The 15,529-nt window shown below is 33.2% G+C and overlaps 1 protein-coding gene across 1 annotated transcript in view; it reads left to right on the top strand.

Annotated features, from left to right (window-relative positions):
• Nucleotides 1-15,529, top strand: part of Atr (ATR checkpoint kinase) — a 103,881-nt gene that overhangs the window by 81,650 nt on the left and 6,702 nt on the right. The window contains exons 39-45 of the mRNA XM_026385019.2: nucleotides 563-697; nucleotides 2,319-2,519; nucleotides 6,280-6,423; nucleotides 9,323-9,473; nucleotides 11,998-12,154; nucleotides 12,677-12,830; nucleotides 14,582-14,733. Of these exons, the coding sequence (XP_026240804.2) occupies nucleotides 563-697; nucleotides 2,319-2,519; nucleotides 6,280-6,423; nucleotides 9,323-9,473; nucleotides 11,998-12,154; nucleotides 12,677-12,830; nucleotides 14,582-14,733 (1,094 nt within the window). The remainder of the gene's footprint in view (nucleotides 1-562; nucleotides 698-2,318; nucleotides 2,520-6,279; nucleotides 6,424-9,322; nucleotides 9,474-11,997; nucleotides 12,155-12,676; nucleotides 12,831-14,581; nucleotides 14,734-15,529) is intronic.

Below are 15,529 nucleotides of genomic sequence, written 5' to 3'. Positions count from 1 at the left end.
TATACTAAAGACTATTGTATTATTAGTGGAACATTTATGTTGATTAATATATTTAATAAGTAAATATTTTAGAAAACACACAGAAATGTAAGATGGAAATTAAAATTCATACCTTCTGCCATTTCTATTTATATCCATACCTTCATACATTGCTATGTATATTTTCTAAGCATATTTTAATACATTCGAATTACATTGGAAATTTCACATTTGAAAATACATTTTTAGTAATTGTATAAAATTCCAAAATAGATTCCTATAAATTTTTATTTAGTTGGTCACTAAGGTTATTTTTATTTTTTTGCTATTATATTACATCTAGACATGCTTTATATTTATCCTTATTTCTGATTGTTTCTTCAATGTAGATCCCCAAAAGAAAATGTACCAGGTCCTAGGATAACAACATTTTTATGGCTTTGATGGCATTGTCAAATTTATTTCCAAGAATTTTTTATCAGTATAAACTCACATGATGGGTACTTTTTAGGCTGATTTTTGTAAGTGAAAAATTTTGTTATCCTTTTTAGGTCTTAATTACATTTAATTTTTTTTTTAACAGTCTTCATATCCCATGCGTGTGAACAGATGCAAGGAAATCCTAAAGAAAGCTATTAGTATGAAAAAGTCTTTAGAAAAGTTTGTGGGAGATGCAACTCGCTTAACAGACAAGCTTCTAGAATTGTGCAACAAATCGGTACTATCATAAATCTTACTGCTTACAGATCATTGTGTTAGATGGTTTTATATAAAGCTTACATATGATTTCAATCTGATTTTCTTTTATCTGATTAATTAAATTAAAATAAAATTCTAAAATGTGTGGGATACACATATATAAAAATGCACCAGATTGTGTACTTTAAATACAAGCATACAGACACACACACATTTATTTAATTTTATTTATTCATTTTTGTGGTACTGGCTTTCAAACTCAGGAACTTAAGCATGCTTAGGCAAGCATTCTACCACGAGGCTACATCTCTACCCTCCATATGATTTATCTTAATAAACTTTAAAAAAATTTCTAACTTATGTTTGTCTTCCAAATATCGTCTAAGTTTCTGAAAATTCTTAATATGAATTTTCTGAGAGTAGATTATCCATATTTATCAAAAGTAATTTTGAGAATATAAAATGATCCACAAAAATCTAAGTGTGTAAATTCAGCTATTTATGGTAGTCTGTTATATTCTGCCATATCTTTAAAACTTTGATAGCTCAGGATGTATTTCAGTGCCTGTGAAGGGGCAGACACTATAGTTTTCAGGAAAACAAAGGGGAGTAAGACTTCTTCTCCTGCCTTGAGGTGTCCAAAGATGATTATTATCTGGAATAGTAAGTACTGCTTTGAGTAGACTTGTGACCGAAGTAAGAACATGGTTACAAAATCTGCCTAAGGAATTAGTGGAAAAAACCTGGAGAATATGTAGGAAAGGTAAGAGTATGTGGGAGGGGGTGGTTATAAAAAGGGAGAGACTAACATTAATTGATAGATTTTACTTTGAAATACACTGAAAGTCTATAAAATGTTTCTAGGTAAAAAGATATAGATTACCCTGTTTGCCATCTTCATGAATTCTTTTTCATGTGATATGCTTGACATTATCAAAAAACCATGTTATGATGATCACTAACATTTGTTACACACTGTTAGAATTGCTTTCAGTGTTTGGGTTTCCACTTCTTTATCTGCAACTTCATGGCAAGCTACACTTAGAAACTCCAAATTTTTCAGGCTTTTAAAGTGTATATACTTTACTCTTATATCACCACTGAGAGTAATGCTTTGGAGTATCCCATAATCAAACACATAGCTGTTTCTGCTGTAAAATGCATTCATTTTTATGTGAGAAGTTCAGGTATCATTTTGTTAACAAATGAGATTTGGTACCAAACACAAAACAAAAATTTGATTTACAGATCTTTTTGAATGATCTTTTTTTCTAATGCCTGATAATAGCTTGTAAACTTCTGTTATCTCCTTTAGTCATTACACAATCCTGTGATGTACTGTTATTATTGATGAGGTAAAAGAGAGATTAAAATGAGATGATTAGAAATTCTTAGAAAAGTAACTGGACACAGTTATGAGGCTTTTAGGAGGATCACCTGAACCTAGTAGGTTGAGGCCAGTCTTGGAAATAGAGCCAAGACCATCTCAAAAAAAAAATAAAATATGAAGAAAACTGCGCGCAGCTTAGTTCATGTAATTAAGATAGTGTATAAGTGAAATGTTTGTTGTGGTAGAAGTTAAATGTTCTATAATTCAAGGTACACAGAGAAATTAAAATGGACTATTTCTTTTTTTCCAGGTTGATGGAAGTAGTTCCATATTAAGCATGAGCACTCATTTCAAAATGCTTAAAAGGCTGGTAGAAGAAGCAACATTCAGTGAAATCCTCATTCCTTTACAGTCTGTCATGATACCTACTCTTCCTTCAATTCTGGGTGCCCATGCTAATCATGAGCCATTTCCTGGGCATTGGGCCTATATTGCAGGCTTTGATGATATGGTAAACTTCAGTTTTATATGAACTATAATTTTAAAAATTAGGTGAGCTAGAAACTTCAAATCAAGCTAAGAATCTAAGTGAATGAAAAACAAAGTGACTGGAAATAAAGTTGAAACTGTTTTGTACTGATGGTATAAAATCCAGTGATAAAAATTTCTTTTTCAGCCTAATGATTTAACTTTTCTCATGCTTGTATTGTTAAGACTGTAATCTTTTTTTCCATGATTTGATTTTTTCATATTCTCTTTTATCCTAAAAATGAAGAGAAAGAACAAAATACAGGTTTTGTTTATTTTATAGAAGGAAATGAAATTCAGCTAGTAAGAACATGTTTTTTTTAGTATAAAATATGGCTATAAATTTATGATTGTTTTAAATAAATGGTACTAAGCACTTCTAAATAAATACTTTTTTACCATTTATTTTTTAATTTTTTTTATTATTAGTTGTTCAAAACATTACAAAGCTCTTGACATATCATATTTCACACATTTGATTCACGCGGATTATGAACTCCCATTTTTACCTTGTATACAAATTGCAGATTCACAATGGTTACACATCCATTTTTTTACATACTACCATACTAGTGTATGTTGTATTCTGCTGCCTTTCCTATCCTCTACTATCCCCCCTCCCCTCCCCTCCCATCTTCTCTCTCTACCCCATCTACTGTAATTCATTTCTCTCTCGTTTTTTTTTTCCCCTTTCCCCTCACTTCCTCTTATATGTAATTTTGTATAACAATGAAGGTCTCCTTCCTTTACCATGCAATTTCCCTTCTCTCTCCCTTTCCCTCCCCCCTCTCATCCCTGTTTAATGGTGATCTTCTTCTCATGCTCTTCCTCCCTGCTCTGTTCTTAGTTGCTCTCCTTATATCAAAGATGACATTTGGCATTTGTTTTTTAGGGATTGGCTAGCTTCACTTAGCATAATCTGCTCTAGTGCCATCCATTTCCCTGCAAATGCCATGATTTTGTAATTTTTTAGTGCTGAGTAGTACTCCATTGTGTATAAATGCCACATTTTTTTTTATCCATTCATCTATTGAAGGGCATCTAGGTTGGTTCCACAGTCTAGCTATTGTGAATTGTGCTGCTATGAACATCGTTGTATCAGTATCCCTATAGTACGCTCTTTTAAGGTCTTTAGGGAATAGTCCAAGAAGGGGAATAGCTGGGTCAAATGGTGGTTCCATTCCCAGCTTTCCAAGGAATCTCCATACTGCTTTCCAAATTGGCCGCACCAATTTGCAGTCCCACCAGCGATGTACAAGTGTACCCTTTTCCCCACATCCTCACCAGCACTTGTTGTTTGACTTCCTAATGGCTGCCAATCTTACTGGAGTGAGATGGTATCTTAGAGTGGTTTTGATTTGCATTTCTCTGACTGCTAGAGATGGTGAGCATTTTTTCATGTACTTGTTGATTGATTGTATGTCCTCCTCTGAGAAGTCTCTGTTCAGGTCCTTGTCCCATTTGTTGATTGGGTTATTTGTTATCTTATTGTTTAATTTTTTGAGTTCTTTGTATACTCTGGATATTAGGACTCTATCTGAAGTGTGAGGAGTAAAAATTTGTTCCCATGATGTAGGCTCCCTATTTACCTCTCTTATTGTTTCTCTTGCTGAGAAAAAACTTTTTAGTTTAAGTAAGTCCCATTTGTTGATTCTTGTTATTAACTCTTGTGCTATGGGTGTCCTATTAAGGAATTTGGAGCCCGACCCCACAATATGTAGATCGGAGCCAACTTTTTCTTCTGTCAGATGCAGAGTCTCTGATTTGATATCAAGCTCCTTGATCCATTTTGAGTTTACTTTTGTGCATGGTGAGAGAAGGGGATTCAGTTTCATTTTGTTGCATATGAATTTCCAGTTTTCCCAAGACCATTTGTTGAAGATGCTATCCTTCCTCCATTGCATGCTTTTAGCCCCTTTATCAAATATAAGATAGTTGTAACTTTGTGGATTGGTTTCTGTGTCCTCTATTCTGTATCATTGGTCCACCCGCCTGTTTTGGTACCAGTACCATGCTGTTTTTGTTACTATTGCTCTGTAGTATAGTTTGAAGTCTGGTATCGCTATACCGCCTGATTCACACTTCCTGCTTAGAGTTGTTTCTGCTATTCTGGGTCTTTTATTTTTCCATATGAATTTCATGATTGCTTTATCTATTTCTACAAGAAGTGCTGTTGGGAGTTTGATTGGCATTGCATTAAATCTATAGAGAACTTTTGGTAATATCGCCATTTTGATGATGTTAGTTCTGCCTATCCATGAAGAGGGTATATTTTTCCATCTTCTAAGATCTTCTATTTCTCTCTTTAGGGTTCTGTAGTTTTCATTGTATAAATCTTTCACCTAAATAAATACTTTTGAGAGCTATATTTATTCCAATAGTTTTTAGACTCAGGACATTTGTCCACTGCTTTCATAGCCTGTTACCAAACCATATAATGCATGATTACTATCATAGTAATGCTTTGTTTTTAACTTAAACAATATTGTTCATGGTATTTACTTACCATGCTTACTCACCTCATTAGGTAGACTTGATTTTGGAGAAGGTTTTTTTTTTTTTTAAAGAGAATTATAATTGTACATGTATTGGGTTTCTTTTGACAAAATTATACATATGAGGGCCTGTCCTGTAATGCCAGCAGCTTGGGAAGTAGAGGCAGGAGGATCAGGAGTTCAAAGCCAGTAAAAGCAAGGCACTAAGAAACTCAGTGAGAACCTGTCTCTAAATAAAATACAAAATAGGGCTGGGGATGTGGCTCAGTGGTCAGGTGCCCCTGAGTTCATCCCTGGTACATATCACTACCACCAAAAATAATTATACATATGAGGAATAATAATATTGGAAAAACAGTCAAAATATTAATTAAATTAAGGATATGATTACAAAGAGAAAAACCCCCATCCTATTAAAGGAATCAGTACTCTCTCCATTTCACCCACTCACTGAAGGTTTAATACACAGTGCTCCACTCTTGGCATCCCTGGCCACAGTCCCTTTAAATTACTGGTAGACACACCAGCTTATGTACAAGCCTTCATTTATTTTTGATTGCTACTTTCTACAGATACATAAAGATGAAATTCCCTTTGGTATATTTATATATGTATATAACATGATATTGTTGGATTTGTTTGATATTTCTTTGCCTTTGAGAAAGTTCTTTTTTAAAAAATCAAATTCCTTTAAACCATTAAAACTTTTTTGAAGACAGGTCCTAAAAAATATATTTAAATATTTTTTTAACATTGTGACTGCTTTGAAGGAAACTGCATATATTTGCTAAGTACTCTTTTACTTTATATTTATTCCTAATGGGTGAAACTATTATGTCTTTATTCATATGCAACTATCCTTTTTTAGATCCTAAATAATTAAAAGAATTTGTTAAAATACAAATTTACTACAAAAATGCCCAGTTAGATCTTATTTATTTATTTATTTGGTACCAGGGATTGAACCCAGCGGCACTTAACCACTGAGCCACATCCACAGCCTGCTTTTTTTACATTTTATTTTGAAACAAGTTCTCACTAAGTTGTTTAGGGCCTCTCAAATTTGCTGAGGCTGACTTTGAATTGGCAGTCCTCCTGCCACAGCATTCCTGAGCTACTGAGATTACAGGCATACACCACCACACTTGGTTTACATCATTTTTATTTTACATAACTCAATATCTATAATATGTAGACATTAAACAGAATTTTGGCCTTAATTTTTATGTAGAACTTATCATCTTTTAGGTGGAAATTCTTGCTTCTCTTCAGAAACCAAAGAAGATCTCTTTAAAAGGCTCAGATGGAAAATTCTACATCATGATGTGTAAACCAAAAGATGATCTAAGAAAGGATTGTAGACTAATGGAATTCAATTCCCTGATTAATAAGGTTTGGAGATGTTTGCTTTTATTATCAGAATTACTCTCAGTGTATAGGCTTCTCATTATAGAGATGGATCACTCTTAAAAAGAAGGAATGATGTGTGACTTTTTCATTTTTTAAAAAGTATGATTTAAATGTACAAAACATAAAATTTACCATTTTAACCATTTTTAAGAGTTTAGTGCTCTTAGGTACTTTCTTTCTTTCTTTTTTTTTTTTAAATTAACTAATTGGTAGACCTTTATTTTATTTATTTATATGTGGTGCTGAGGATGGAACTCAGTGCCTCACACATACCAGGTAAGTGTGCTACTGCTGAGCCCCAGCCCCAGCCCCTTAGGTACTTTCATATTGTTTTGCAACCATTACTATCATCCCCTTCCAGAACTTTTAAATTTTCTTAAATTGAAACTATTGTTTAAACAGTAATTCCCCATTTCCCGCCAGTCTCTAGCAACTGCCATTCTATTTGCTATCTGCATTGATTTGACCACTGTGGGTACATCATATAAGTAGAAATCACATAGTATTTGCCCTTTTGTGACTGGCTTATTACACTTGGCATTATATCTTCAAGGTTCAGAATTTCCCAAACTGAGTAATATCTCATTGTATATCTAGTTTACATTTACTTTATCCTTTGATGAACACTTGATTTGCTTCCCTTTTTGGCTATTTTGAATAATGTTCCTTTGAATATGTGTAAACTATTATCTATTTAAGTCCCTGTGTTCAGTCTTTTGAGTATATACATATAAGTAAAATTGCCTGTTTCACTTAATTAATTTTTGGGATCACGTCATGAATTGGTGTCACATATATTGGTGAAATGTTCTACCTCATCCCTAGCCTGTTTCACTTAATTATTAATAAGAAAATTGCTTTTTTATAGAAAAAATAAAATATTAAGTTGAAAATATTTCCTATTTAATGATTAAGTTGTCAATGTATGCCTTTTCTATCAGATTTATTGGATGTTATGTTTCAATGCGAGGATGAAAAGTTAGGTTCTGTTTTTATCACCTCACTGATAAAAGCTAGTAATTAGGGTTTTTTTTTTTTCAGTTTTATTGGTGTTTGATATAGATATCAAAGATGATGTAAGAAATTTATTATGAATATATGGTCTTATATCTTCGAATTTTTCCATTAACCAAGCATTAACCATAGCATATTTTTTTATTGGTAAAAATTAAACCATACTATGGAAAGATGGAACTTGAAGTTTTCTGCAAGTTTTTTGCGTTGTTTTTGCTCTTCCTGCCTCTCCCCTCCCCACATTTCACTGGTGTGTTTTGTCTTTTTGGTGGTGATACTGGAGATTGAACCCATGGGCCCTCAACCACATAACTACGTTCCCCAGCCCTTTTTTATTTTGAGAGAAGACCCTCTAGGTTGCCCAGTCTGGCCTCAAGTTTGTGATTCTACTGTACCACTGCACCGGGCAACTTGAACCTCTTTTTTATTAGGAGAAAGTGTTTGGCCTTTAGCATAAAAAGGATGTATTAACAGATGAGGGGTTTTCTTGGTTTTGTTTTTTAAGGACAGTTATGAGCCTATAATCTGAGCTACTCCAGGAGTTATGGCAGGAGAAACACAAGTTGGAGGTCAGTGAAGGCAACTTAGTAAGACTCTTATCTCAACAAGATTTTTTTTTTTTTTTTAAGGGCTGGGGATGTAGCTCAGTAGAAGAACAACTCTGGGTTTCTTCCCCAGGGAAAAAAAATAAAGGATAGTCGTGGGATGGGGATGTATGTAGCTCCGGGATAGAGTACCCAGGTCCTTAGATAAATCTCCAGCACCAAAAAAAGAGAGCAGTTATGATCAATGTTTGTTTTTAACCAAAGCAGTTTAAAAGTTAACACTACATTTAAAAAACATTTCAAGGGACTAGGGATGTGGCTCATCTACCGGTAGAGTGCTCCCTAGCATGTGCAAGGCCCTGGGTTCAATCCTCAGCACCACATAAAATAAATAAATTAATTAAAGGTATTGTGTCCAACTACAACTAAATAATAAATATTAAAAAAGGCATTTCAAAAGTAATCTGATAAAAAGGATTCTTTTTCATTTAAAATGTTTGCTAAATCAGTATAGTTACTGACTGTTAAAGCATTAACAACATCCTTCCCAAAGCTCCTTGAGTGTTTTTCTGGTTTAAGTATCAAGTAATCTGACTTCATTTTATAAATTTGCCTTAATGAACTTTGTTACTGATTAGGGTATGTCATTACCATGACTAGTCATTAATATGGTCAAATAAAAATAGCCTGATTATGAAAAACTGTAGTCTTACTATGTTTGGTCTTAAGGACCACACACTGATTTTTACACGAAATTCTAATGCCATTATTATTTTCCCAGCCTTTGTAGAGTCCACTTCTTTGTAAAGTTTAAATATGTTTTGCATTAGTGATTGTTCTTTTGATTTGAACAAGTTGTAATTACGTATGTGTGCGTAGTTATAATAATTAAACTGAAAGAGTAAGAAATATATTTTGAGGATGTCATGCAACTCATACTCTTTTTGTTATATACTCTTTTTAGATGATTAAGATTAAACAGTAGTCTCTATGCTTGAGTAATTAACTTTTCAGTAGTATCTATAAAAACAGAATATAAGACAGTATTTTGTCACTGTTAAATATGCAACTGTAATATTTTTCACACAATATTCTTGTCACATTAATAATGAATATTAAAAGAAGGACTTGCTCAAGCCATTTTTAATGGTTTGAAAATAGCTGAGGGATACTGTGCCCCCATACTTTTCCTTTGCTATCTTTTATCTTCACTACATAGTAAACCACCTCTGGCATTTGTTTGCTGTAAAATGAACAATATTTAGATATAATTTGTATAACTTTTAGAACTTTTAAATTCTATTTAAATTTTTTTTAAACAGTGCTTAAGAAAAGATGCAGAATCTCGCAGAAGAGAACTTCATATCCGAACATATGCAGTTATTCCACTAAATGATGAATGTGGCATTATTGAATGGGTGAACAACACTGCTGGCTTGAGACCTATTCTGACCAAAATATATAAGGAAAAGGGTACTAAGTTAATTCTTATGACATGTGTATAATGTGGGAGTGATAACTACACATATAAAATATGGGTATGATTGGTTTTAGCATATGACAGTATACATATTTGTTTATATAAGCCATAGTGAAATTTATAATTCTATGTACAGAGGCATTTAATTCTTCTTACCTTCCTTATATTTTGAATCATTTCTTAATCTTCACTGAAAAAGGATCTGAAGTGGCTTACAAAAATATATATAGGAAAAAATTTTCCCAGATAGTGATTAGCAGTTCTGAAACTACTTTATGTGTATATTAGTATTTAGGAAAGAAGTAGATATGCTGTGAATAATGAGAGCTAGTTTTCTGTCAGAGAAAGAAAAGAGAAAAACCTTGAATGAAACCCAAAGTTTTAGATTTGAATAAGAGATTCTATCTAAATCTTGGATAAGTTAAGTAAAAATAATAGGATAACCATAATCGATTATAACCTATGAAATACAATAGTCAGACATAGTAACCAGACTAGTAGACAAACACTTGAGTAAATACTTAAGTAGGAATAGCCTTTTCTTACAGTAGAATTACAGTTGATAATTGTAGAAAGATTGATGGAAATGGAAAATCACCAATTAGCAAACACTAGTAAGAATTGTTATAGGCAGTGATTATCATTGGATCCTAAAATTAATCGCCAAAAGTGTGAAAAAAAATGGTAGTCTCTAAAAAAATAATGAAAGACAAAGACAAATTTATTAGTTTTGATGACTTCTCAGCGACAGCAAAATATACTATGGAATTGTAAATTAGACCCTGGCTCGGAAAAAGGGTACTTACTAGTGTGACAGAGAAACTTGAATAAGGTCTGAAAGTAAATTAAACTAATGCAGTAACAATAAGAATTTCCTGATTTAAATAATTGTACTATTGTTATGATAGTTATGAACATTAAGATGAAGAATATACAGAAATTCTGTATATTTATGCCACTTTTTATAAGTTCAAAATTATTTGAAAGTAAATGATTTTGAAATGCATATGATGCAGTACATCAAAAATGATGTATTGGGCTGGGATTGTGTCTCAGCTTAGAGAGTTCACCTAGCATGTGTGAGGCCCTGGGTTCAATCCTCAGCACCATATAAAAATAAATAAAATAAAGGTATTGTGTCCAACTACAACTAAAAAATAATTTTTAAAAAATGATGTATTGAGCAAGTATCAGAGTGAAGTAGCATATAAATGTATAGTTTCCATGGGCTGCTATAAAAATACCACAACTAGGTAGGTTATTGTCTCACAATTATAAAGGCTAGAATTCCAAAATCAAGATGTCCATAGGACTATGGTCTCTCTTAAAGCTCATGTTTCATAACTTTCTCTTATTTTCTCATATTCTTTGGCTGGTAGCTTTTATCTCTCTACTTTTTTTTAATATATTAAAAGGAACATAAGTCAATCCATAACAGTAAATAATAGTGATAAAAAACTATATTATGGGTATTATAAGTATGTTGTACACATTTATTATTAACAAACCTAATTATCTCTATTTTATAGACAGTATCATACAAGTAACTTGTCCAAGTTCACATGACTAACACTACAGAACTGAAACTCAAACACACTTGAGTTGGAATTCAAGGAACTTGCTGTTGACTATTTTGTTTATAAGGATGAAATAAAAGGTTTAGATATTGATATTGGATTTGTTTTTATTGTGAACATGGCTGAATCATACAACATTTCAGGCTAAATTCCTCAAACCATAAGCTTGTCATAAAACTTGAGCATCCCAGATAATTTGGATTCTAAGGTTTATTGTAAGAATTAGTTACAATATGGATTTTATTTAGTTACATTATGGATCCTTTACATAAATTATTTCAGAGCACAATGTGTAATGATTCAGTTCACACCTGTACTGTTTTGACTAGCAGAGATCACAGACTAGGGATGCAGCTCAGTGATACTTAATTAGTCCTGGCTTTAGTCTCCAGCACTAGAAAGCAAAAAACAAACCAAAAACCTCAAGAGATTTCACTACAGTTTTAGTAAATGCTACAGCATTTTTACCACTTAGGGTCACCACTAACACTGGAATTTTTCTGATTCTTATTCTGGAGTTATTTGTTTACATAACATTGGTTTTTGTAAACATCAGTAAGAGACTACTTTTGATAAGCATTAAAGAAAAACAGTGTGATTTATTATTTTATTATAATATTAGTGAGTTCATAAAAATTTTTGTTATATATATGTTTATTTGTTTGTTTCTTTATTTGTGTATTATGTAGTTGTAGATGGACAGCATGCCTTTATTTTGTTTCTTTTTGTGTGGTGCTGAGGATCAAACCCAATGCCTCACGAATGCTAGGCAAGTGCTCTGCCACTGAGTTACAGCCTCAGCCCAAGTTTTTTATTTGTTTTATGTTTTTTGAATAACAATTTGAGAAAAAGTAGACATTTCCTGTTCTACTTTAAGAAAAATGCTTTCTTCCTTTTCTTATTTGACTGTGTGATTAATGGAAATCACCCTGCCTTGCAGGAGTGTATATGACAGGAAAGGAACTTCGTCAGTGTATGCTCCCAAAGTCAGCAGCTTTGTCTGAAAAACTCAAAGTATTCCAAGAATTTCTCCTGCCCAGGCATCCCCCTGTTTTTCATGAGTGGTTTCTGAGAACTTTCCCTGATCCTACTTCATGGTAAGTTACCAAGAATATAATATGTTGTTAATAGCTGAATGTTTATTTTGAAAACTTTAGATTTTTGTTGCTTTATCTGGCATAAGGATATTTGATAAACATCATATCTCCTTTATTTTTTTATTTTTATTTTTTTAAATTATAAGAGGTGTTTAATAATTATTTGGAATACATCTCTCCCAGTTGGTAACAGTCGTCAAACCCATTTAAGGAGTATTCTGCAAAGAGAATTTTGGGCTGTTTTATTATCAGATATAACCAGTGGTAGCTGGGAGACATGAAGACCTACACAACAGTAGACAATTCCATGAACTTCATCACAAAAACTATCATAAAATTTATTTCCAGAAGTACAAAGTATTCATCTATACGTGTACATTGGCAGGATAACTTCTAATAGCAGAATAGAATTCATCAATGCATTTTTTCCTTGAATCCTGCTTATGAACAAATCCATGATGGTGAAAAGCACACATGCTTTACAACTTAATTTTCTTATCCTAAACTTAAATACATCCATAGGTACAGTAGCAGATCAGCATACTGCCGTTCTACTGCAGTGATGTCAATGGTTGGTTATATCCTGGGGCTTGGAGACCGCCATGGTGAAAACATTCTTTTTGATTCTTTGACTGGTGAATGTGTACATGTAGATTTCAACTGTCTTTTTAATAAGGTATGTGATGTGACTTAAATGTTTGTTTGTTCTTTCTTTCGTTCTTTCTCTCTCTCAGTTGCCTTTCCTCAACAACTATTCTTCCTAGATAAACCTCTTGTTTACATTTATACTCAAATCTGAGTCAAGTTGAGTTTTATGCCTGGTTTTCATCATTGGATTCCATCGTAAAGCATTTTAGAATGAAGAGAACTTAGAAGAATGATGTAGTAAATAGCAAACCTAGCAATGAACTTGAAGTCCCAAAGCATAGCTTTAAGTTCTAACTCAGTTGGCTACTAGTTATGTGGACATGTGCTAATCAGTTCATTTTACTGAGACTTAGTTTTAGAGATAAAAAGTAATATGATTTCTAAATCTGGCAGCAGATCAAAATTATCCAACAGTTTTAAAAAGTACAGAGCTAGGGATGTGTAGTTTGGTGGTAGAACACTTGCCCAGTGTGTCTGATACCCTGGATTTAGTCCCCAGGATCACAAAACAAACAAAGAAAGAAAGAAAAAACAAAAAAGAAACACCTAGAAAATATCCCAGGAGATTTCAGATTCTATAAGTCCAGAGTGAGGCTTAGGAATAAATTAAAGCAATTAGACTCATCTCTAAGGCTCCCTACAATTTTCTAACATTATAATCCTGGAGAGCAGATTTGGTAGGTTAGTCTGCTGTTTTCTTCATCTCTCTCTTTTATGAGTTAGTTGTCTTGTGCTGTAACAGGAAACCAAGAAAGGTCATAGACTCAAGCTAGAATAAATCAAAGACAAACCACTGATATAAATCATACAGACGAGGAAGATAGGGTAACAGATTGGAAGGTAAAAGAATCCTAGGAAAGGCTCATTAGAGAATGGCAGAAAATAAAAAACTCAAGTTATGACATGTTTCATTTCCTGAGGTTATGTGACTGTATCTTTCTTCCTCTTGTTGTAAAGTGAAATCTTAATGAAAGAAAAAATATATGAGAATATTTGTCTGTACTTTATATATTATTTAAGAAAGACATTATGGAAACTTAAGATTAAATCATCATTTAAAAATTCTCTATGATAGTATTCACTATACCATATCAGTGAAAGAGCAATATTGATTTTTCTAGATCTTATCCAAGATAAAATTGTGCTTTAAGTTTCTCAAAAGCAAAGGCAGAGTCATGGACTCTTGCACAATATAAACCTTTTACAAGACAGGCGTAGTAGCACACACCTGTAATCCTAGTGGTTTGGGAGGCTGAGACAGGAGGATGGCAAGTTCAAAGCCAGCCTCAGCAAAAGCAAGATGCTAAGCAACTCAGTGAGACCCTGTCTCTAAATAAAATACGAAATAGGCTGGGGATGTGGCTCAGTAGTTGAGTGCCCCTGAGTTCAATCCCCAGTACCGAAAAAAAAAAAAAAGAAGTTACAAACAAATATTTTGAGGTTACTTTACCTCTTTTTTTGTTTTGTTTTTGTACTGGGGATTGAACCCAGGGACACTTTACCATGGAGCTATATCCCTAGTCCTTTTTATTTTTTTATTTTGAGGCAGGGTGTAACTAATTGCGAGGGGTCTTGCTAAATTGCTGAGGCTGGCCTCAAACTTACAGTCCTCCTGCTCTTGTCTCTTGGATTTGTGGGATGACAGGTATGTGTCACTGTGCCTGGCAGTATACTTTTGCTCTTTGCTACAGGAGTCTAGACATGAAGTCTCAAACTCTTTGAGTAAAGATCTTTAAATTCTAATTTTGTTACTTTATAATAATACTCAATGTTTTTAAGGGAGAAACCTTTGAAGTTCCAGAAATTGTACCATTTCGCCTGACTCATAACATGGTTAATGGAATGGGTCCAATGGGAACAGAGGGTCTTTTTCGAAGAGCCTGTGAAGTTACACTGAGGCTAATGCGAGATCAGAGAGAGCCTTTAATGAGGTAATCATCTATACTTTGTAAATAATTTAGCAATAACCTTGAATATAAATACTGGTCTCTGTTTTTCTTTATATAAAAACTACTTTGCATTGGCTGAAGTACATTTTTTAAAATAATAGCTTAAGATATAATTCACTAACTATAAAATTCATCCTTTTAAAAGCATATACTTGAGTGTTTTTTAGTATGTTCATACAGCTGTGCAGCCATGGCCACCATCTAATTTTAAGACATTCTCAGGACCTCAAAAAGCATGAGGATTAGCATTTATTCCCTGTTTCTTCCCACATCCACCTCCCTGTCCCCAGCCATCTCTTTGCAACCACTATTCTACTTTCTGTCTCTGTGATTATCCCTATTCTGGACAGTTCATATAAGTGTGTCTGTCTTTCTTCACTTAGAATGTTTTCAAAGTTCATCATGTATAAGTTTTTTATTTTTTTATGAATTTATTAAATTCATTCTAATTTGTCATATATGACAGCATAATGCATTACAATTTATATTACACATATAGAGCACAATTTTTCATAACTCTGGTTGTATACAAAGTATCTTCACACCATTTATGTCTTCATACATGTACTTAGGGTAATAATGTCCATCACATTCCACCATCTTTCTTACCCCCATGCCCCATCCCTTCCCCTCCCACCCCTTTGCCCTATCTAGAGTTCATCCAATCCTCCCATGCTCCCCCTCCCAACCCCACTATCTATTGCTGAGTAATATTCCATTGTGTATATATACCACAGTTTCTTTATCCATTCATCTACTTAAGGGCATCTAGGTTGGT

Source organism: Urocitellus parryii, chromosome 2 (genome assembly GCF_045843805.1).
Source record: "Urocitellus parryii isolate mUroPar1 chromosome 2, mUroPar1.hap1, whole genome shotgun sequence".
Lineage (NCBI taxonomy): Eukaryota > Metazoa > Chordata > Mammalia > Rodentia > Sciuridae > Urocitellus > Urocitellus parryii.
Note: the sequence above shows the minus strand (reverse complement) of the source record. Positions and strands in the feature narration are given on the sequence as shown.